The 22,791-nt window shown below is 56.9% G+C and overlaps 2 protein-coding genes across 24 annotated transcripts in view; one reads left to right on the top strand and one right to left on the bottom strand.

Moving 5' to 3' along the window:
* Positions 1 to 2,406: 2,406 nt before the first annotated feature.
* LOC138806827 (solute carrier family 22 member 12-like) lies at positions 2,407 to 9,779 on the top strand. Its single transcript, XM_069992217.1, has 10 exons — positions 2,407 to 3,136; positions 4,630 to 4,733; positions 5,161 to 5,315; positions 5,463 to 5,631; positions 6,167 to 6,290; positions 6,453 to 6,568; positions 7,151 to 7,365; positions 8,187 to 8,295; positions 8,540 to 8,743; positions 9,068 to 9,779. Exons 1-10 carry the CDS (start codon positions 2,735 to 2,737, stop codon positions 9,132 to 9,134), a joined length of 1,665 nt encoding a protein of 554 aa, XP_069848318.1. The 5' UTR covers positions 2,407 to 2,734; the 3' UTR covers positions 9,135 to 9,779.
* A 4,068-nt stretch (positions 9,780 to 13,847) lies between these two features.
* LOC138806825 (neurexin-2) overlaps positions 13,848 to 22,791 on the bottom strand; it is a 105,778-nt gene continuing 96,834 nt past the window's right edge. For 13 of the 23 annotated variants that reach the window (XM_069992194.1, XM_069992202.1, XM_069992196.1 and 10 more), the window contains one exon: positions 13,848 to 15,157. In XM_069992194.1, the coding sequence (XP_069848295.1) occupies positions 14,271 to 15,157 (887 nt within the window). In that variant the 3' untranslated portion in view covers positions 13,848 to 14,270. The remainder of the gene's footprint in view (positions 15,158 to 22,791) is intronic. The other 10 variants (XM_069992205.1, XM_069992210.1, XM_069992206.1 and 7 more) reach the window with 1 other exon arrangement.

Below are 22,791 nucleotides of genomic sequence, written 5' to 3'. Positions count from 1 at the left end.
TGCCACGGGCCCCAGCGACGGGTCAAGACTTGACCAGAATGGATCAGAGAAAGAACAGGAAGAGGGACTGGGGATGAGTGTCAATCCTATGCTCAAAAGGTACTACGGGCGCCTAGCTACTCAGGAGGCTGAGGTCTGAGGATCGCGGTTCAAAGCCAGCTGGGGCAGGAAAAGCCACGAGATTCTTATCTCCACTAAACCATCAGAAAGCTGGAAGTGGCGCTGTGGCTCAGCTAGCCTTGAGTGAAAAAGCTCAGGGACAGCGCACAGGCCCTGAGTTCAAGCCCCTGGATCAAGGTGCATTCTCTCCCCCCACCCCATTGTATTGTAGGTGAAAGCAGAGAAGGAACAGTAGTTGAAGAGGGAGGAAGGAGCCAAAGAAAGGAAGATGCTGGAAAATTAGAATCACACGGAAAGAAAAGAACAAATGCCAAAGATGGGAGGGTGGATGTTCCCAAGTGGGGGTGCCGAGAAGGCGAGGCTGCTGACAAAAACTAGACGGGTGGCTTCTATTTTCTTAGTGGAATAAGCAAGGCCTTCTGTTGAGGGTGAGGGTGGAGGAGGAGGTGGGAGGTTTGGAGAGAAGGGACAGCACAAAATAGCTCCTCGTTTGTGCGTTCAAATGTAAGGAGAACAGAAATGAAAATGTATAACTGCTACACTGAGACAGAGAAAAATAGAACAAGAAAAGTCAGGGGGAAATCGGAACAAGAAAAGCATGATTTAAAAAGAAAATACAGTGCAGAAGAAAACATACCGTAAATCCAACGTATCGGCCATCACAATAAATGTGAACAGGTTAAAATCGCTAATTAAAAGTCAGAGGCTTTCTTTGGGATTTTACCAAAGGAGATGTTAAGGCTGTTTGATAGCTCAGGCTGGTCAAGCTGAATGTACCTGGATATAATGACTTCAAAACATAAGCAGTGGGGAATAATGGCTTGTGGATTTAGGGGTAATATTTATTTTTGTTAAAACTTTCAATGTTTTCTGAATTTCTTGGGAAAGGTGTACATGAATATCTCAATTAGGGGGAAAAAAACAACTTGTTTTTAAAAAATAACTCATACCTTCATAGGTATGAAGACTCTTTCCAGAGTCTTCATTTGCTTTTCAAATCAGTACTAAAATCTGAAGAGACTTGAAAAAAGGGCCCATGACTGGAGAGAGGAAGATGGGGTGAAGACGGGGTGCCACCAGGCCCCATGGGGAAGGAACAAGCCTAGGAGAGCCCCCCAGAGGAGCACCCGTGCCTCCGGGGGGAGCCCAGAGAGGGCCCTCGGGACAGGCACAGCAAGGGCACCCAGCTCACCTGAGGATCACAGTTCAAAGCCAGCCAGGGCAGGGAAGTCCAGGAGACTCTTACCTCCCACTAACCACCAAAAAGCCAGAAGTGGAGCTATGTCTCAAGCGGGAGAGCACAGCCCTGAGCACTCAGACTCAGAGTTCAAGCCTACTCGCACATACACACAGACACAGACACAGACACAGACACACACACACACACACACACACACACACACACACACACACACACACAGGTAGGTAATAGAGGAGTTATTCCCAGAAACATAGAATACCTGGCCCAGCTGCACATTACACACATGTGGACACACATGGACACGTGAGCATGCACACGTGCAGGCCCCTGTGTGCACACGGATGCACAGATTTGCAGCTTTCTGTTCTCTGATCCTCTGGCCTGGACAATTCACTACTGCAGAGATCTTGAGGCTGCACCTCCCTGAACACAGAGACCCACGGGCACTGCGGTCTGTCCCCGCTGGGAAGCAAGAGTCTCCAGCTGTCACTGACCTGGAGTCCATCCACGCCCCCCACCCCCCCCACCCGCCCCACTGTGAGGGCTCAGAGTGTGGGGTCAGCCCAGAGGGGCAGGAGCAGGGGAGGGCAGCCCAGGGCGAGGCTGGGGGGGGGGGGAGGACCCGCTGGGACTACCCATCCAGAAAAATTATGAGTGGCGACTATGATGCTGGTTGCAAAATGGAGGACGTGCAGTGGGGACAGTAGACCTGGGCAGAGCACGGCTTGGGGCACTCAGCCTGAGGAATGTGGTGACATCACAGAGGTGTCGCCTGCGGGCTGGAAGGCCCAGCACGCACGCGCTCCGCCAGGTCAGCCACCCAAGGCTCCTGCCGGCCTCCAGACAGGAGACGTTCCCCCAGCTCCTCCTTGTGGGTCCACCCACCGCCACCGCTGCCACGAGAGGCAGGCGGGGCGCCGGGAGGAGCAAGGCAGCGGACTCAGCACCCCCTGTGCCAGCGCCAGAGTCTGGGGCCTCTCCAAGAGGCATCTGAGGCCAGGCTGGGGTGGGCAGGAGCCGCGGCTGTATTTCTTCTGCTTGGGTTGCCTCCCCTGCCCTCCAAACCAGGTTAAAGTTTGTCAGGGGAAATAATTACCCACATCTGCGAAGTGAGCCCTGGTCACACTTTAATTCCAATCTGGGTGGCTTCAGTCTCCCGGGCTCCCCTCCCAAATCTGACTTTTCCTCATCTCGGGGGGGAAGCCGACAGCCTCCTGGCCTCAGCCCAGGACGGGATCTCAGGGAGAGCCACCCCGGGGGCCAGCCGGCGGGCAGATGCCGGCGCAGCCCCGGCCGGGCGCCTGGGCAGGCGGGCGTGGGCGCCGCTGTGAGGGGAGTGTCTGGCTCGCTCTGTCCCGGGGTCCCGGCCCGGCCTCGTGACCGGGGTGCTCACCGCGCCTCCACGTACGCACCATGGCTTTTCCTGACCTCCTGGACAAAGTAGGGGACCTGGGCAAGTTCCAGCTGCTACAGAATGTGGCCCTACTGGTCCCCATCATTTTGCTCACCAGTCAGAACATGATAGAGAACTTCTCGGCCGCCGTGCCCAGACACCGCTGCTGGGTGCCCCTCCTGGACAACGGCACTGCCCAGGCCAGCCTCCCCGGGGCCCCGGGCCCCGAGGCCCTCCTGGCCGTGTCCATCCCCCTTGGCCCTGACCAGCAGCCCCATCGCTGCCGCCGTTTCCAACACCCCCAGTGGCAGCTCCTGGACCCCAACAACACGGCCACCAACGGGAGCGAGGCTGCCACGGAGCCATGTTTGGACGGCTGGGTCTACGATTACAGTACCTTCACCTCCACCATCGTGACCACGGTAAGGCCCCCATATTGACTACATGTCCTGTCACCGCCGCGGCCACTGCCGCCACCACCGGGGTGGTCAAAGGCATGCTTTCACTTGGCCGGATTCAAATGATTTGGTTCCAGTGGTTGAAGCCTGTAATCCTAGGTTCGCTAGAGGTTAAGATCAAGGTTTGAAGCCAGTCAGGGATGAGACTCTTAATGCCCAAAAAGCAGAGCTGTAGTTCAAGGGCTGGCACACTAGTTAGGAGGGAAAAAAAAGCTCAGGGCCCCAAGTTCAAGTCTCAGGACCAGCGCACACGCATGCACACACGCATGCACACACATCATCCAATCTTTAGAGGGAGTCACCTCCCTAGACCTCCCTCTCCCCGTCTCTCTTCCTCTCTTTCTCCCCCTTCCTCCTCTTTTCTCCCCCTTTCTCTCTGTCTGTCTCTCCCTCTAGAGGGCACTCGGTCCTTCATCAGTCACTTGGTCCTACAAACACTGGGTGATGTAAGCACCTCTGCACATTCACATCTGCACACCCAGTCTGACACTGTGACTCCAGGCAACTCAATAGTGGGGGTGAGCTGGGCACTGGCGGCTCACGCCTGTAATCCCAGCTACTCAGCAGGCTGAGATCTGAGGATCATGGTTCAAAGCCAGCCTGGGCAGGAAAGTCCATGAGACTCTTATCTCCAATGAACCACTAGAAAACCAGAAGTGGCGCTGTGGCTCAAAGTGGTAGAGCATTCTCCTTGAGCTGAAGAACTCAGGGACAGCGCCCAGGCAAAGTTCAAGCCCCACAACTGACCAAACAACAACAAAAAAGTGGGGTGTGTGTTCACCTGCAGATTCTCTGAGGCTGGGCACACACAGCCCAGGATGCCTAGGTACCCCACATGGGCACCAGGCAGAACCAGGCCAGTGGGGAGGGGCAGCTGTCCCAGCAGGTGAGCAAGAAGCCGCCTAAAGAAAGAGAAAACTAGCCAGGGGTGGGGGGGCCCTCACATCTGTAATCCTAACTCAGGAGGCTGAGATCTGGGGATCATCTTTCAAACCCAGCCTGGGCAAGAGAGTCCATGAGACCCTTATCTGTAATTAAGCATCAGAAAAACTGGAAGTGAAGCTGGGACTCCAGTGGTAGAGTGCTAGCCTTGAGCCTCAAAGCTCAGGGACAGCACCCAGGTCCTGAGTTCAAGTTCTAGGACAGGCAAAAAAAGAAAGAAGGAAAGAAAGAAAGAGAAAAAGAAAAGAGGGAAGTGGCTTCAGGGCACGTGGAGAGGTAGAAGCTAAGGTGGCCAGGCAAGGTGGGGGAAGGGCATAAGCACAGACATGACCTATGACCCACTGGGTAATAAGGAGTCCTGGAAGCGCTGAAGCAAAGGGTGATGGGATACAGAGGAGACCATGCTGTGCCTGTGGGTGCCCTTGCTCCCCAGGGCCATCTCCTGAACTACTCTGGCCTCTCTCATGTGGACTCTATGACCCCCTATGCTGAGCTCTCCCCTCCTCTCCCTCCAGTGGGACCTGGTGTGTGACTTTCAGGCCATGAAGCCCATGGCCCAGTCCATCTTCTTGTCTGGGGTTATGGCTGGAGCTGCAGTGTATGGCCACATCTCGGATCGGTAAGACCCCCATCTGCCTGAGCAGGCCTCTTCTTCTGGGGTATCAGAGAGCCTGCATCTTTTCCCAGCCACAGTTCCTCAGTTTTCTCCCGGCTTGCTGAGGGTCCTTCTTTCTCATCAAAGCCAGGCACAGGTGGCTCATGTCTGTAATTCTAGCCACTCAGGAGGCTGAGAGCTGAGGATCTGGGTTCAAAGCCAGTCCTGGCAGTGAAGTCTGTGCGATTAATCACCAAGAAGCAGGAAGTGGGGCGCTGGCTCAACGGTAGAGCTCTAGCCTCGACCAAAATGAAGCTCAGGGTCAGCACCCAGGCCCTGAGTTCAAGCTCCATGACCAACACCAACAAATAACAGCAGCAGCAACAAAAACCTACCCTGCTCTACCACATGCAGTGGCCCCAGTGACACGGCGTGTCCCTGTGTGCCACAGGTTCGGGCGCAGGAAGGTGCTGACGTGGAACTACCTTCAGGTGGCCGTGTCAGGCACGGTGGCCGCCTTCGTCCCCACCTTCTCCCTCTACTGCCTCTTCCGGTTCCTGGTGGCCTTCGGCGTGGCAGGCATTATGATGAACACAACCACTCTGCGTAGGTCCCGGCTCTGGGTCGTGGCGGGCAGGCAGTGCGCAGGCGCCAGGCCACGGCGGGGAGGCTGTGCGCAGGCGCCAGGCCACGGCGGGGAGGCTGTGCGCAGGCGCGGTGCTGGCCTTGCGGCTCACTCTCTTGTCTTCCTAGTGATGGAGTGGACGTCCGCGAAATCCCGAACCGTCACGATGATCTTCAACTTTATGGGTTTCAGCTTTGGCCAGATGCTGACGGGCGCCGTGGCTTACGGGGTGCGCAGGTGGCCACTGCTACAGCTGGCGATCTCTGTCCCCTTCTTCATCTGCTTCCTCTACTCATGGTGAGTGTGCCGCACCCCATTTCCTGCCCACTCTTAGGGTCTCTGGTGTGAGAGATTCTCATTCCCCCCCTCCTCCCCCCACCCCGCTTCAGAGGGCAGGAGCCAGGGGGCGGGGCCACGGCAGAAGGGCGGGGCCACGGCAGAAGGGCGGGGCCAGGGCTGGAGGGTGGAGCCTTATAGGAGGGCGGAGCTAGGGCTGGAGGGCGGAGCCAGGGCCGCAGGGTGGAGCCAGGGTAAGGACGGTGGAGCGTGGAGCGAGATAAAGGAGGGCGGGGCCAAATAGGAGGGAGGAGCCAAGGCAGGAAGGCGGGGCCAATGTGGGAGGGCGTGGCCAGGGCAGGAGAGCAGGGACTGGACAGAGGGGCAGAGCCGCAGGAATTCGACGTTCTGGCCTAGTGTTCAGGTACCAAGGATGCAGCCTGGGTCTCCAGGAGCCTGCTCCAAACTACCCTCAGTGAACCCTGCAGGCACAGGCTAGCCTTGGAATCTGCAGGGATGACCCGGATGACCCCCTCCCATGTCCCCTCCACTCCAGGTGGCTGCCGGAATCGGCACGGTGGCTCATCATCACAGGCAAGCTGGATAGGGGCCTGCGGGAACTGCAGAGGGTAGCCATTATCAATGGAAAAAAGACTGTGCAGGACACACTGACGATGGAGGTGAAGTGGGCCGGGTCCTCCCTCAGGCCCACCTCTCAGATCCTCTTCCTCACCCCGCATAGGGTCCTCATGGAGGCCAGCCGAAGGCCCCGCCTCCCAGGACAAGTGTGTAGGGGAGGAGGACCTATTGGTGTCCAGTGCCAACAGCCCCTGTCTCCACAGGCCTTGCTGTCAGCCATGCGGGAGGAGCTGGGTGGGGACCAGGCTACCATCAAGCTGAGCACCCTGCTCTCCACACCTGTACTGCGTCTCCGGATCTGTGTCTCCATGCTTTGCTGGTAATCGCCTCTCAATCCCATGCCTTGGGTGCAGCCTCCTCCACCTCTGGCTGCCAGCTGCAGAGGACCTGAGTCAGGACTAGGTGCTCAGGGTAACATGGTGGGCCCTGCTGGGTCTCCTGTGGGCCACCAGCCAGAGATACGCCCGGGACGGGCCTGCAGCACTGTCACCTCTGTGTATATCAGGGTCCCAGAGGGACCAGTCAGGACAGATGAGCACCCTGGCAGGGGTGAGCATGAAGTAGAAAGCAGAGTTTGAATAATGGAGCCTCGTGACAAACACACGAAGGCTGCAGAGCCGGACAGGACAAGAGGTGATCCAGGAGTCCAGGCCACTCAGCAAAGCCCCAAGCCCACAGAGGAGGGGAGATGTGATGAACCCCAGTTACTGCAGAGGCAGAGAGCTGGAGGATGGCAGTTCAAGGCCAGCCAGGGCAAAAAGTGCTACCCCATCTCAACCAATAAGATGAGCATAGTGGTACCAGTCAGAAGCCACTATGGTCAGCAGGCTCAGGAAATGCAGTCTGAGAGCAGACAAAAGAGCAGCCCTGCCCTGCCCTGCCCCACCCTCCCTGCTCCCAGGTTTGCCTTTGGCTTCTGCTTCTATGGTGTGGCCCTGGACCTGCAGTCCCTGGGCAGCAACATGTTCCTGCTCCAAGTGCTCATTGGGGCCATGGACTTCCTGAGCAAGATCTTCACCCTGCTCCTGATGAACTATCTGGGCCGCCGCTCAATTCAGGCCAGCTCCCTGGTGCTGGCTGGGCTGTGCGTCCTGGCCAACACGCAGGTGCCTCAAGGTGAGCTGTACTGCTGTGCCACACTATGGAGCTGGGAACAGAGAACTTTGGGTCCCTCCTCACAGGGCGCAGGACCACTGCAGTAGCCTGTTAGGAAGGAGGGTGTTGGGATTGCCAGGATACTGAGGCTGTGCTGAAGCGATAGAATTGAGGCAGTGGGGAGAAACACTGTAGTGATAAAAAAAAATATTTCAGCAGCAGTTGGGCACTAGTGGCGAATATCTGTAATCCTAGTTACTCAGGAGGCTGAGATCTGAGGATTAAGATTCAAAGCCAGCCTGGGAAAGAAAGTCTGTGAGACTCTTCTCTCCAATTAACTATGAAAATAAGGTTGAACTGGAGTTGTGGCTCAAGTAGTAGAGCACCAGCTTTTCAAGCCCTAGGACTGACACAATAAATAAAATTATATATGTGTGTGTATGTACGTGCATAGATGTATAGTATATATGTATATACACACATAGATGTGTTTCAACAAGGGGAATGAGGGCTCAGAGAAGATTCTGACTCTGGGAGTCTGGTGGGAAACAGATTGGGAGTACAGGGCTAAGATGTAGCTCAGTGGCAAAGCGCTTGCCTAGCAAGTGCAACATCCTGGGTTCGACCCCAGTACTAAAAAAGAAAAGACAAAAAAATACAGTTAAAAACAAACAAAAACAGATTGGGGGTACAGTGTGATGTGGGAGACCATTCGCAGGCATTTGGAAAGATAGGCGTAGAGTTCGTGGTGACGTTCCGAGGATGAAGGGCGCCCCCCTCAGACCCCCACCCCAGCCGTGACCACCCACTCTGCTAACCCCAACCCTGTCTCTTGTCCACAGAGATGGGGGCACTGCGCTCGGCTCTGGCTCTGCTGGGGCTGGGGTCTCTGGGGAGCACCTTCGCCTGCATCAGCATCTTCAGTGGCGAGCTCTTCCCCACGGTGCTAAGGTAAGACTGTCCTGAGCCCAAGGAGAGGCGGGCCCGTGAGATGGGAGGGGGGGAGGGCAAAGGACCTCCCCTAAGACCCCAGTGGTCATGCCCTGGGTCTCCCTTCCATGTGGCCTGGTTGCTGCTTGGCTGCCCTGGCCCAGCCTCACCTGAGCTTCCTTGGACTGAAAGGGGGGCTGGGTCAGGGCAGAAGGTCCAGGCTGGGGGGGGGGGGGAGGGCTCACAGGGACATCTGCACGGACAGGATGAGAGCAGTGGGCCTCTGCCAGATGGAGGCCCGAATGGGGGCCTTCCTGGGGCCTCTGACCCGGATGCTGAGCACCCACAGCCCCTCCATCCCCCTGTTCATCTACGGGAGCGTGACAGTGCTGGGCGGTCTGGCCACCCTGCTGCTGCCCGAGACCAAGAACTTGCCGCTGCCTGACACCATGCAGGACGTGCAGAAACAGTGAGTGGCTAGTCCTGCAGGGCGGCCTCCCCCTCCCCTTCCTGTCCCCTCCTCTCTCCCTATCTCCCTCCTTGGCCCAAACGGCCCTGCCATTCCTCAGGACCACCTTGAGAGAGGCCAAGTGGGAAAGAACGTTAGTCCTTTGCCCAGTGGGCATTTCTAGGGGGGATTCACAGGCCCCAAACCCTACTCCAGAGCCCTCAGATGGCTGGCAGGGCCACCAGCAGGTTCTCTGGAGCCCTCAGGATGCTTTCAGGTCAAGGGTCAAGGGTCATTCAACATCCCCACAACACTCTCCTTTCCTCTTGTGTCTTTCCTGAGCAGGGCCGTGAAGAAGCCGGCGCGCCCCACGCCGGCGGCACCCTCCGTGCTCAAGTCCACGCAGTTCTAGCTTTCTGCAAGCCCACAAAGGATGAGAAGAGGGAAAGGAGGAGGAGGAGGAGGAGGAGGAGGAGGAGGAGGAGGAGGAGGAGGAGGAGGAGGAGGTAGCTTTTCTCCCCTGAAGATGGCAGAGGCTGTCTCTTTGGCAGCTCCGTCTAGCTCAGAAGGGACAAAGGACGGCGTGATTGGCAAGAGGCTGCAGGCAGCGCGTCGCCCTGACTTGCCCCTGTGACTGCAGAGAGGGGAAAGGCCAAGGCCAGGGTACATGCCCCCACTGCTGGGCGCCCCACCGGGCCACCTGGTGCAGGCCGGCTCTCACCTCCCTGGCTGGGCATGCGCTGTGGAGGCCTTTGGCCATCTGACCCCTCCCACCCCTCAGGAAACCCCAGCCACATGCTCAGCTGCATCCTCTGCCCGCCACTGTCTCCCCTCCACCATGCCTCTTGGTCTCCCAGACCCAGGACAGGGGCCCTACCTCCCTGGTGCAGAACCAGACTTCACCCTGGCCCACGGCGAAGGCCACACGCCTATCTTGTCCACAGCAGTAGAGGGCCAGGTGGCCCCATTGCTCCGTGACCCAGCTCGTACAGAGCGGGCTGGAGAGACATCGGTGTGAACAAAGAGCCGAGAATAAATGAATGATGTCCCCTATTGACTCCAGTGAGCAGCGATGGGCCAGGGGCTGGGCTGGGCTCCTCGGAGCACTGACCCCTTTCCTCTTTCATCCCAAACCCTGTAAGGTATGCACTGCCCCTGTTTGACAGATGAGAAACTTCAGGCACACAGCTAGGAGGAGACTCTGTAGGTCTCCAGAGCTTAACTGGGCCTGCTCCTAACCTCCCGATCCGAGCATCTGACACACTCATCAGGGCCTCCTCATCCCTCTCAGAATCAGCCAAGAGCCTTTGGGGCTCCCTGGCACAGCTCACGGGAAGGGTGGTGCAGTGCTCCCCAGAGACCAGGCTCCAGACAGAAGCTGTGTGCCGCCCAGTGATGGTTGACAGCCGCCTGTCAGCCAGTTCTGGCATTCATCCATGTGGCCACTGCCAGGCACCTCAGTGGAGGCTGAAACACACACACACACACACACGTGCGCGCATGCACACACACCAGCTATGTGCACTCACTTGTACATAGACGCAGAACACTTGGTGGGAGAACAGAAAGCAGCTCCCACCCCCCAGGAGAAGGGGTCCACTGGCCTGTTCTGGCAGCTTCTGGGCCTCTGGGGCCTTTAACCTTTGGCCCCCTGCCTATGACCCTGCTCAGATCACTGCTCTCTGAGCAGCCCCCTGCCCCAAGGCAAAAGGGCCGAGGCGGAGATTGCGTTTGTACAGATGCTTGTGCCTGGGCCATGGGGCCTGCCCTGGCTCTGTCTTCTATCTGCCTCTGCCCAGCCAAAACCCAGCTGCCTTAGTAAAGCTCACTCATCATATGGGGGACTTTAGAGTATCTAGAAACTTCCAGAAAGCAGACCCCAGGGGAGATGCTCCTCCTCTCCTCACTGAGCAGTCAAGGGCTGCCCCTCTACCCACATTCGGAGTGGCCTCTCTCCTGGCCTTGCCTCCTGGTCCCGGCCTCCTAGGAGCCGGTCCTTCAGCTCCAACACAAGTCGCCCCTTTTCTAACGCACTAACGTGACAGGTCTAGTTCCTGCCACTCCCTACTCCTCTAGGGAGTGACATCAGGAGCCCAAAGGCCTCCCCTCAGAGATGCTGGGCACCCGGATAGCAGCCTCCATGGGGAGGCTCCTATTCTTACTGCCATGACCCGAGAGGCTACAGAGCTCTCACGGTAGAAAGACCAACTACACAGTGTGGGAAAGGGGAGCCATGGGCGCCCGGCAGTCCCGGGCTCTCAACCAGATCACTGCTGGCCCTGGATGACCGGTGCAGGAGCAGCAGAAGGCGCTGTGACTCCACTCCCACCTCTCAGGAGACCTTGGCACTGACTGGGCTGGCTTGCCCTCTGTGGCTGGGTCGGTCTTCAGGGAAAAGAGGCATCAGCCAGACTCCATGATGAACTTCTCAAACCCTTGGCATTGTTGCCCCTAAAATGGGATTTCCTGATCATCATCTCCAAGCACCATTCAAATAGCCCAGACCTAGAATTTCTGCCACTTCCACAGGCTATTTGGGCCAATCCTGGGGTTGCGGCCAGGTGAGCCAGGTATCAACCGCACTGATGCAGGGGGCAATGACTGGGCTGTAGTCAAGCGCTGGTGGCTCACACCTGTAATCTTAGCTAGCTACTCAGGAGGCTGAGATCTGAGAATCACAGAAGCCAACCAGGGCAGGAAAGTCCACGAGTTTTAAGAGCAAGAAACATCTCCAATTAACCAGCGAGAAGCTAGAAGTGGAGGTTTAGCACAAGAGGTAGAGTGCCAGCCTTGAGTGGGAAAAAAGCTGGGCACCAGTCGCTCACACCTGAAATCCTAGCTACTCAGGAGGCTGAGATCTTTGGATCAAGGTTCAAAGCCAGCTTGGGCTAGAAAGTCCCTGAGACTCTTATCTCCAATTAACCACCAGAAAACTGGAAGTAGCACTATGGCTCAAGTGGTAGAGTGCTCACCTTGAGCTGAAGAGCTGAGGGACAGAGCCCAGGCCTAGAGTTCAAGCCCCATGACCAACTCCCCCCCCCCAAAAAAAAAGCCAAGCAAGAGTGTGAGGCCCTGAGTTCAGGCCCCCGTACCAACAAAGAAACAGACACAGAGACAGACTGAAATGACCATCTCTAAGGGAAAAGTAATCTAAGTCAATGGCCAAGTCTAGAAATCTTCCAGCAAAGCCCTTTAGGGACAGGAAGTCTCAACCTTCTAATCACAAGCAACCAGCAGGGTCACAGCCAGACTTCCAACTCTCTGAGGTCATCCTAAAGCCTGCTGGAGCAAACATGTGCCCTCCTCCTGTCACCAAGAACTCCTGGCCGCCTGACTAGTGACCATGGGGGAGAAGCTGAGGTGAGTCTTGTCCCTGGGTGGAGGGCAGTGACAGAGGATCCAGGCGTGAGGCTCACAGTACGAGACACCCTAGCAACACTGGCTCAGGACAGGGCCTCTAGACTCCCACTAGCTTTAGTGCTCAGGCTCCAAGACTGTGCAGTTAGGGGATAAGCAGGGCTGGAAAGTGCCTCCAGGCGTGGCTGGCTCAGGTGGGCAAAGAAAGCCCATGTCCCCAGGGCTCCACACGTGAGTCAGGCTAGGAAGGGTGACGTTGTGCCCAGAGCCTAACAGGCAGAGGCAAGAGGGGGAAGGGGAGAGCCACAGGGTTGAGGGAGGGGCCCTCGTGACATATCCTGGTGTCCAGCGTCATGACCACCCTCTCCACCTCTCCTGGGACCCTGACCCACCCTCTGAAACCCCAGGCCCCCACATGTGGGTCCTCCTGGACATTTGAAGCCTACTGCCGAGAAGCACAGAGGACAGACCCACCCTCAACCCTGTCGGGCCACCGGGAAGGAGCAGATTCCACCGATGGCCAGGCTGCTGGGCTCTGCCTCTCCCCTTCAGCATCAGGAGCTGCCAGAGGACTTGGGGGCCAAGATGTCCCCAGATTCAAGCTCCTGTTGGCCCAGAACTAGAGCAGAGAACGGGGGTGTGGGTGGGGCTGTGGGCATCGTGGGCTCAGCCACTGACACACCTGGAGGCCCTGGATCTATGAACCCAGCAGGGGGTCGCCTCCCTCCCAGGGCTGGACAACATCTGTCCTGCATCAGACCAGTGCGCGCACAAGGCCCTTATCAGACACATCCTGAGTAGCTGAGGTCATGACCTTGGTCAGAGACCGCCTCCCTCACCAGCTGCAACATGTCCTACCCACACCCCCACCCCCCAACTGCAGGACACAAGACACCAGGGGTACTAGAAGCCCAAAGCTTTGTTCAGCTCAGAAGTTTGAGGGGTACTTACCAGTTCTCATGGGCCTCTACTTTGGGCCCAGAACCCAGCCCAAAGCTAGGACCCACCCTGAACAAACTGCACAGGACTGTTGGAATTTGGAAAGTTTTTGTTTTCTTTTTCCCACACATTTCCAAGGTTGGGGGTGTTTTCCAAGACTTAGACACGTTTGTTAACAAAGAAAGAGAGAGAAAAAAAACTGGGGGAGCAGGGAGCCTATGGGCCGAGAGGTGACCCCAACAGTCCACAGACACCGGCTCGCTCCCTCCTTTGCCCGTGCCCAACTTGGCGGCTGCCACAGGCGGTTGCTCGCGGTATCTAGATTATTTGTCTTTAATATATATCTGCATTTGCCTTCCCCCCCACCGCCCCCCCACCCTGCTCCGCCAGCAGCTTCCCAATGCACGTTGCCCGGCAGCACACAGAACAGGCCTTCAGCCAGGCCCAGGCCCCCTCCCGAGGCAGCCCCAGAGGAAGTTGGGGGGCACTGAGGGGCAACCCCAGCGCTGCCTCTGCCCGCTGGCCACGTCGGGGCCACCCTCCCACCCTTGTTCCACCAACTCTGGAAAGCCAAAGGGAGGAAAAGGAGAAACCAGATACATAAAAAAGAAGAAAAAGAAGAAAGAAGAGGAAGGGGAGGAGGAGGAAAAGGAAGGCAGAGGAAGGAAGGAAGGAAGGAAGGAAGGAAGGAAGGAAGGAAGGAAGGAAGGAAGGGGAGGAAATTAAGAAAAAGAAGCGGGGAAGGGGGGTGTGGAGAGACACAGCAAGCCTGGGATGGGGGCTTGGGAGGAGAAGGAAGGCGGAAGGAACAGAGGGGGGAAGAAATCTTGAGGGGGGACGCAGGGGGACACGTGGTGGACACTTTACAAAACCCCAGCCTTCCTTCCCGCCCAACAACCCCACCAAAATAAAACTAACCCCCCCTTAAAAAAATAAATCAACCAGGGCTGCCAGCGCGGGCCCTGCCTGGCGCGCGAAGCCGGCCGGACAGGTGGACGCGGGCCGGACAGGTGGACGCGGGCCGGCGCGCGGCGGGAGGAAGGGGACGAGCACGGGGTTCTGATTCCTTCTCTTCTTTCGTTTTTTGTTTTTTTTGCGTTTGTTTCCTCCTGGTGAGAGAGGCCGAGGCCGCGGGGTTGCGGCCCCCGGCGTCCCCCCACCTCCGGCGGGGCCGCGCCCTGCTCCGGGCCCTCCCGGGAGGGGCGGCTGGCAGTGGGGCGGTGCGGGGTGGGAGGGAGGGAGGGGGGGACGCTCAGACGTAATACTCCTTGTCCTTGTTCTTCTTGGCCTTGCTGGGCGTCTTGGGGGCGGCCGGGGCCTTCTCCTTCACCACCGCCCCATTGCTCTGGGCCGAGTTACTGATGTAGTTCCGGCTCTGGTCCACCTGGTAGGAGCCCTCGTCGCGGTTGCGGTACTTGTACATGGCGTAGAGGAGGATGAGGATGCAGAGCGCCGCGGCCGCCACGATGCCCACCACCATGCCCGTGGTGCTGCTGGACTCCCGGATCACCTCCACGGCGCCCGGCGGGCCCCGCTCCCCGGGCCCCGTGGGGCTGGCTGTGGGCAGATGGGGGAAGCCGGGCGCTGAGCTGGCGCCGGGGCGCGGCGGCGGCCGGCGGGGCTCGAAGGCCGTGGGCGCCCCGGGGCCCGCGGGGGGCGGGTTCTCCAGCAGGGGCTGCAGCGGGTCTCGGTGGTTCATTTTGCCCGCGGGCAGGTTGGGGGCCGGGGCGGAGGGGGCGAGCAGCACCCCGGGGGCGCCCGTGGCCCCGTCTGTCCTGAGGTTGGGCCGGGGGGCGGGTTTGCGGGGGGCCCGGAGCGTGGTGCGGTCCGTGACCAGGGGGAAGGTGGTGTAAAAGTCCTCGTCGTCCGTCGGGGGGAGGCTGGAGTCAAAGACCTCCCCGGAGGCGAAGCCCGAGGCCTCGATGGGCTCCTCGCAGTCGCTGTCCTCGCGCTCGGCCTGGCACGGGCCCCCGGGGGCCGGGCGGCGCGCGGCGGGCGGGGGCAGGGTGTCTTGGGTGGCACCCAGGCCGGTGAGGAAGGGGTAGAAGGTGGGGGGCGGGGGCACGAAGGGGGAGCGGGTGGCCACGGGAGGGGGGTCTAAGGAGTCCTCCGTGATAATGGGCAAAATTAACTCTCCTCCTAGAAGAAGAACGAGAAGAGAAAAGAGGGGGCGTCAGCGCGGGCCCGGGGCGCGCGCGGGCCGGCGCAGAGAAGAGAATCAACAGCCTGACCACACCCACTTGCATCGCTTCCCCCGGGCTTGGCGGACACTCGCGGGCCGGGCCCGGCCGCCAGCCGCAGCCCCGCGCCCCGGCGCGCTCTTACGCGGGCGGCGGCGCCCCACGCGCGGGCTCTGTGACTCCCTGGGCTTGTATTATTTGTATTTATTTCCATTTTTTTTTCTTTATTTTTGATCTTTTGTTGGTCTTAAGAAACCAAAAGGAACAGAAAGGAAAAGGAAATCGAAAAGAAACGGAAAAAAAAGCTCTACCGGCTTAAGGCTTTAAAAACAGATACAACAGTAGTATTTACACAAACCTAACGACATTATTTGCTTTTTAGTTAGTTTTTTTTTGTTTTTGCTTTTTTTTTTGTTTTTTTTTAAAAAAGAAGATAGCATACCACGGAATTCAGGCAACTTACATCAACAAATAGGCCGTGTGATTTTAGCATGAAGAAAAAAATTACAAACAGAGCTGTGTAAGCGGGTTCTCCCGGAAAAAAAATAAGAAAAAACAAACTTTTCCGAACCACTTTTTCTGTCTATCTGTGGGGTCTCTCCCTCCCTCGCGCTTCTCTCCCTGGACCTCCTGCTGCCTCCTGCGGCTGGCTCTCCGCCCTCTCTCCGGCCCGCTCCCCCCTGGCTCGACCCCGGGGCTCACGCATGCGCAGTGCAGGCCGGGGCTGAGCCCCTGTCACCCACACTCCCAGGCGCAGGGGTGGGGAGGGCGGGTGGAAGATGGGCAGGGACCCGGTGGGACAGGGTGGGCCACCAGGCAGGAACCACTACCAAGGGGAGGGGGTGGGGAGGGGCTGGCCGTGGGAGGGGCCTTGAAGGTGAATGGCAAGCTGGCTGGGGGAGGGGGGAGGGGAGGGGAAGAGGACACTTAAGGGGGGAAGGCTTGGCAAGGAGTCAGATGTGTAGGAGCAAGGGCCCCCTCTGGAAGGCGTGGTGAGAAGCCCAGGGAGACAGGGACCCCCAGGAAGAGAGTGGGGGGAGTGGCCATGGGATTCCTGAACTCAGCCTAACTCAACTTTCTCTTGCTTCACCCTCCACCTCTGACCCCCACTGACTTCCCCCCTCCCCCTCCCCAGAACCCCCGATGGTTCGCCAGAATCTGGCCCAGGGCTTGACAGCCTCTGGCCCTTTTATTACTGTTAAAACGATAATGAAACAACGGAAAGAAGAAGAAAGCAAAAAAAGAAAAGAAAATACATACACAGCCATCTGGGAGGGATGCACTTGCTAAAATAGGGCCCGGGGGGAGGGGCGGGGACTAGTGGGGAGGACCTGTGGCTGGGGTGTCTTTCTAGAATAACTAGAGTCCCCTGGGCAGAAAGCTGCAATTCCCATCAGGCCCTAAAGGGTGAAAACTACAATTCCCATTAGCCCTTGGAGGGGTATGGACCACAATTGCCATTAGTCCCTGGATCAATGACTACAACTCCCATAAGCCTCTAGGCCAAAGGAAGGCAACCCACTGGCCTTGGATAGAAGGAAGCTGGAGCCAAGCTCTGGGTAGCTGAAGGGGATGTTCACTGGCTGGTCTTGGCTGGTCTTGGAGAGGATGCCTCTGGGCCTGGTTTCCTCTCTCTTTCAGCGCAGCCTAAACCACCATCCCTGGTCTCTGCTCTATGTGATGTACAGACACCATCCCTTCAGTCCTCCACCCTGCCAAGGTAAACCTCTGGGGCCTCCACCGCCAAGTCCGGCCCCACTGTAGCCCCTGCCTACATCTAGGTAGCTCTCTTCTCTTGCTCCCCCTACCCTCATCCCCCTGGCTAACTCTGTGGTTCCCACCAATCCAGCCCTCTGGCAGAGTGTCTTTGGCCCCACCAGAACCAGACCAAAGCCTTGCATTAAACTGGAACCTTTGCCAAGCTCCCCAGGTAGGTTGCTCTACCCAGAAGGTTCCAATCCCTCACTAAGTGCTCCCTTGCACCGCCATTTTTGAAGCCCTGGAATCCCTGTCTTATGGGTTTAGCAACAATCAGAAGCTGAACTAAGAACAGAGAAACGTGTCTTGTGTGGCTGCAGCCGCCCAACTCTAGTTGGGTGTTTTCATTCGTTCGCTGTGCTGAGAATAGAACTCAGGATCTCCTGAGTGCCAAGCAAGAACTCCACCACTGAGCTACATCCTCAACCCTCAACTCCAGCTTCCACTGGAGGATGCTGAGGGCAGAGGTAAGCAGGACTTCCCAAGGCCACCAAGTGCCAGTGAAGTGAAGGAATGGACTGTCTAGTCCTCTCTGTGACTCCCAGAGGCCAGGGATGGGTCAGGTCTCCTGAGGAGCCAGGGAACCATCTTTGTGCCTGCCCGAAGCTGTTGTACTTCTGGCTTAGAAGCACACCTGGTAGGCTGCTATACCAGTCCTGTCTCTGAATTCCTGTGCGACTGTAGGTGCGTTTCTTCCAACCACTAGGCTTCAGGTTTCCTCTGTCTATAGAACAAAGGTACTGGACTCCAAGCCTGGGCCAGGGGCTGGCTCTGTGGGCCCTGCAGCATATGGGTGAACATGTGTGATCTCCAACCTTCCCTGAGCCCCAGACCCACCAAACAACAGCCCAGCACTCAGGCCCCTGGATGAGGGGAAACGCAGCTGTCACCCTGGGCCCCGTCATGCCCAGAGCCCATCTGGGGCTCACCACCTGCCATCTCCCTGAGCTTTGCCTTGTGTTCTTTTCAGCACATACCCTCTGCCAATATCTCAGTGGACCCCACACCATGCTCCCTGCCTCTGGTGCCTCAGTCCCTGTGCAGCCCTGGAGACCCAGGTTTGGCCTCGCTGCCAGGAGAGGCCTCAAAGTTCCATCTGTCCACTTCCCTCATACACAGCAGCAGTTCGGGTACAGAGCTCGGGTTGCTAGACTTTTCCAGGGAAACGATGGCCCTTGGACATTTCCCCTGGGTTGAGTCAGACTCCCCGACACTGGGGGAGCAGATGAGAGTTTCTCTCATAGCAGAACCGACTTCTGCAAGCCTCCTTCTCTACCATCTTGGGGAGCAGAGCCCACTGAGAGCTCAACCTGACAGGCCCAGATCCCAACCTCTGCTGGCCCCGCCTTCTGCCTTAGACCAGGCCACCATTACTGCTGTGAACTCCAGGGTCAAGACTTGCCCTACACAGACTTAAGACTATCAACCTGGCATGTGGCATAGCTGGGGCTCTAGCAAATTGCCAGGCCCAGGCAATAGGATCAAACCTAGAAGCCTTGCTGGGGACACGCCCTACCCTAGAGCGCTCATCCTGCTGCTCAGGGCATGCCTGGGTTCTCCACCGCCCTTTCCCCAGAAGGGAGGAGGTGATTCAGGCCTTGGACCACAGACAAAGCCTGTCCAGCCTGAGCACCACGCAACCATTTACCCCGGCTTACTGATCCTTGGGACACCCAGGCTTGCTAGCTTTTCCTTCTCACAAACCCCCAGAGCCCTTCCAGGCTCTAGATGGAGGCCTCAACCTGTCTCTGACATTCTAGCTTCCCTGAGGCTCTCCTGGCCCTTTGGTCCTGCCCACCCCAAATCCCCACACCACTGCGATTCCTCCTCAGTGCCCCTTTGGCAGGGCAGTCTCTGTCTCCTACACTCCTTCAGCCCTGTGTCTTACACACCATTCCAGAAGGAGCCCCCAAACCCTCACAGCTTGCTTCCCCTTCCACCCATCCCCCCCCCCCCCACAGTCACAACCCATCCTGGGCTCTGGGCATCCAGACACATGCAGCATGGGGCTTTCCCGAGATGAAGTGAGTCTGCCCTGGAGAGGAGCCAACAGGGCTCTGCATAGCCCATGCCACCGGGCTTTGCGGGGAGATGGACAGATTCAGGACGACTCGTGGTGCTGCCAGGGTGCATGCTGGAAGGTACAGCCCCTGGAGCCACCAGAGTCAGCCAGGGGACCCCAGGCAGGCTGCCTCCAGCTTCCCTCAGTTCAGACGGCTTCAACAATTGGAAAATACTCACAGGTGCATGCGAGTCACAGGTGCTACCCACCCACAGGTGTTCCTCAGCATCCTAAGGAAAGGAATTTCAGTGCATGTCAGGTCCACTTGCTAGAGAATTCCATTCTGGTCGGGCGCCGGTGGCTCACACACCTGTAATCCTAGCTACTAAGGAGGCTGAGATCTGAGGATCACAGTTCAAAGCCAGCCCGGGCAGTTAAGTCCTTGAGACTCTTATCTCCAGTTAACCACCAGAAAATGGGAAGTGGCGCTGTGGCACAAGTGGTAGAGCGCTTGTCTTGAGCTGAAGAGCTCAAGGACAGTGCCCAGGCCCAGAGTTCAAGCCCCATAACCAACAAAAAAAGAATTCCATTATGGCCAGGACACAAGCAGCCATTCCTAAGTGCCCCTTCTTCCTCAACCCTCCTCTCTCTGAGGACATGTGCCCAGCAAGTAGGGCCTTTTAGTCTTTAGAGCACAGAAGAAATATACCCACAACTCTTATTTCTCTCCTCCCCTCACCCCAGTCAAGATATGCTCAGCCCCACAGAAGGGGCCAGAACTAGGGTTAAGAGTGTTCCAAACCCAGGCTCTGCTGGCTCATGCCTGTAATTCTAGCTACTCAGGAGGCTGAGATCTGAGGATGGTGGTTCAAAGCCAGGTCAGGCACAAAGTCTGTGAAAATCCTATTTCCAATTAACCCACAAAAAGCTGGAAGTGAAAGTATATAGCTCAAGTGGTTGAGCACTAGCCTTGAGTAGCAAAGCCAAACAACAGTGCAGAGTCCTGAGTTCAAGCCCCAGTACAGGCACAAAAAAACAAACAAACAAACAAAAGCACTGGGCACCAATGGCTCATACCTGTAATCCTTGCTACTCAGGAGGCTGACATCTGAGGATCTTGGTTCGAAGCTAGCCAGGGGAGCAAAGTCTCCATGAGACTCTTACCTCCAATTAACCATGCAAAAAACAGAAGTGGAGGGCCGGTGCTGGAAGCTCATACCTGTAATCCTAGCTACTCAGGAGGCTGAGATCTGAGGATCATAGTTCAAAGCCATCCCTGACAGGAGACTCTTAACTCCAATAAACCACTCAGAAAACTGGAAGTGGTGTTGTGACTCAAGTAGAGCACTAGCCTTGAGCTGAAGAGCTCAGGGACAGCGCCCAGGCCAACAGTTCAAGCCCCATGACTAAAACAACAACAACAAAAAAGAAGTGCAGCGGTGGCTCGAAGTGGTAGAGGGCTAACCTTGAGCAAAAGGGCTCAGGGAAGGTTCCTAGGCCGAGTTCAAGCTTTACAACTGACAAAAAAAAAAGTATTCCAGACTAAGCCATCTGCTGGCTGTAGACTGCTGCACGTCGGTGCCATACAGAAAAGAGCATCCTCCAGATGGACGAGGCGCTGGCCCAGGGCTCAAGCCACACTGCTGGGCAAGAAGAACACTGCCTCCATTTCAGTCCCTACTCACCTGTTGGAGCAGAGAACTAGGCCACTGTGAGAACTAGGCCAGAACAATGGTCCCCTGCCCACTCTGAAAAGCCAGTGTGACAAGGACAGAGGCCGGGGTGGCGCCAGGGTCAGAGAAGGTGAGCTGCATGATGAGATAAGCACATTCATGTACATACACACGCACACTCAGTGAGGGTTCCTGGGTCTCTGGGCGTACGTTCCTCAACACCGATGTGGGTAGGTAAACCTCAGCGATCAGAGACATGAATGTGTATGAGTCTGAAAAGACATGTGGACATGTGAGTGGATCTCTGGCCCTAGCGTGTGCCTGCTGGTCTCTGGGCTCCCGTGTGCATGACAGGGTAACTGTGCCCTTCAGAACACATGAGTGCATCACCATGTATGGACACCCCCAGTGAAGTAGGCCTCCATCAAGCTCGTTTCCTCCTTCTCCTGGACAGCTAGACTACATTTCCCAGCATTCCTTCCGATTGCATGTGGTCACATGACTGAGCAGTTGGCTTCTAATAACCCCAAGTGTGCCATCTTCCACACCCCTCTCCTTCGGTGACCTTGGAAACCACAGGTTGAAAATGGAGGTGCCGCAGATGGGAGGAGAGTGTGGATTCCTAAAGCATCCTTGGGTCGGAGCCCAGGTAGGGGGCACCTGAGTGAGAAACTTCTTGGCTAACTACTGAGATTCAACAGAAAGTAATGTTACTTTATCTAATACAGGCCTTAATTAACCTATAATGGGTGTCACAGTAACAAAACCCTGTGGTACTCAGGTGACAAATATAAGAAAAGCGACAGGGAGGCTGGGAAGATCAAGATCCACCTAGCACAATGGTCAGCCATTTAGGACAAACCTTTACTTGTGATGGCCAGGGACAGGGACCTGCTGGGAGGAAGCGCTGGACAGGCGGAGGGACGACGCCAGCTCTTACTTTCAGCCTTTAGCAGTGTCATGAGGAGACACACCTGAGCAAGAGCTGGCTGCTTTGCTGGCAGGAATGAAGGGAATGGCAACAGCTGGAGATGTGAGTGCTATCAGGTCAGAGAAGCCATGGCTTCCAGACCCCAGACAGAAAGAGAAAGGCTGAAAAGGAATGGAGGGACAGGTGAGAAAAAACTCATCTGAATAAGGGCTGCAGCCAGGCTCAGAGATCAGATGGCGCTGAGAGCCTGTGGCACCTGCCTGTCATCATAGCTACTTAGAAGGCTGAAATCTGAGAGGGTCATGGTTCAAAGCCAGCCCAGGCAGGAAAAGCCCATGAGACTTTTATCTCCAATTAACCAGCGATCAGGCTCTGAGTTCAAGCACTGGCACACACATGCACAAATAAAAGATCAGATGGACGACGTGGCCTGTGCACCTATCATTGCCAGCTCCTAAGACAGCCTTGGTGTTACAAAGGGAAATGGAGGCACAGAGAAGCGAGGGCAGCCCTGGGCTTGAGGACAGTGCCTAGGCCAGAGCTCTGGTCGGCTTGCTGTGACCAGGCCTTGCAGTCACCTCTGTGCAAAACCCACAGTGGCCGTCAAACGCATCATGTGCCAAGAAGACATTTCTCTCCCACTTCCAAGAGTGCCACAGGGGCACGGATGGGAACACTGCCCAGTGGCTGGTGTGCATCTTCGTCTTACTCCAACCCTGAGACCTGAAAATGGCCCATTCATTCATTTATTCACTTATTTCTTTGAGGGATGGGAACTTGCATTCAGACTTTGTGCTTTCTAAGCAGGTGCTCTACCACTTGAACCATACCTCCAGCCCTTCTTTCTCTCTCTGTAGCCCAGGCTAGCCTAGAACTCATGACCCTGGGTGTTGGCAACTACTGTATGTCTTGGTGTGTGTCGAGCTCTAGGAGCTGTGAGATAAACCATCCTTCAGTTCATGGTTCTCCACAGTCCAGCGGGCATTCCAGCAGAGGGGGCAGGTCTGGGCTGGAGGGAAGGTCCAAACTCTCCCAGGCTCCCTTGCGTTGAGATGGATGTCCTTGCTGGCTAGGACTTTACTTTGTCTCCTTTGAGGAGGGGTGGGCGTGTTGCTGGAGGGGAGGGGAAAGGCCAAACAGATCACCGGTGACCTTGGAGGCCAGACTGGGACAAATAATTCAATCGCTGCTCCCCAGATTTGTTTACATTTCTGGGGTACAGCTCACAG

Source organism: Dipodomys merriami, unplaced genomic scaffold, assembly GCF_024711535.1.
Source record: "Dipodomys merriami isolate MVZ:Mamm:240054 unplaced genomic scaffold, mDipMer1.0.p SCAF_409, whole genome shotgun sequence".
In the NCBI taxonomy this organism is placed as follows: domain Eukaryota; kingdom Metazoa; phylum Chordata; class Mammalia; order Rodentia; family Heteromyidae; genus Dipodomys; species Dipodomys merriami.
The sequence above is the reverse complement of the archived record's forward strand: the minus strand, read 5'-3'. Positions and strand labels throughout refer to the sequence as shown.

Bases quoted from the DNA above. Each gene is read 5' to 3' on its own strand.
- LOC138806827 (XM_069992217.1), top strand. From the start codon at position 2,735: ATGGCTTTTCCTGACCTCCTGGACAAAGTAGGGGACCTGGGCAAGTTC. The intron at 7,366-8,186 runs GTGAGCTGTACT...TCTTGTCCACAG, and splicing joins CAACACGCAGGTGCCTCAAG to AGATGGGGGCACTGCGCTCG. The intron at 8,744-9,067 runs GTGAGTGGCTAG...TTTCCTGAGCAG, and splicing joins ATGCAGGACGTGCAGAAACA to GGCCGTGAAGAAGCCGGCGC.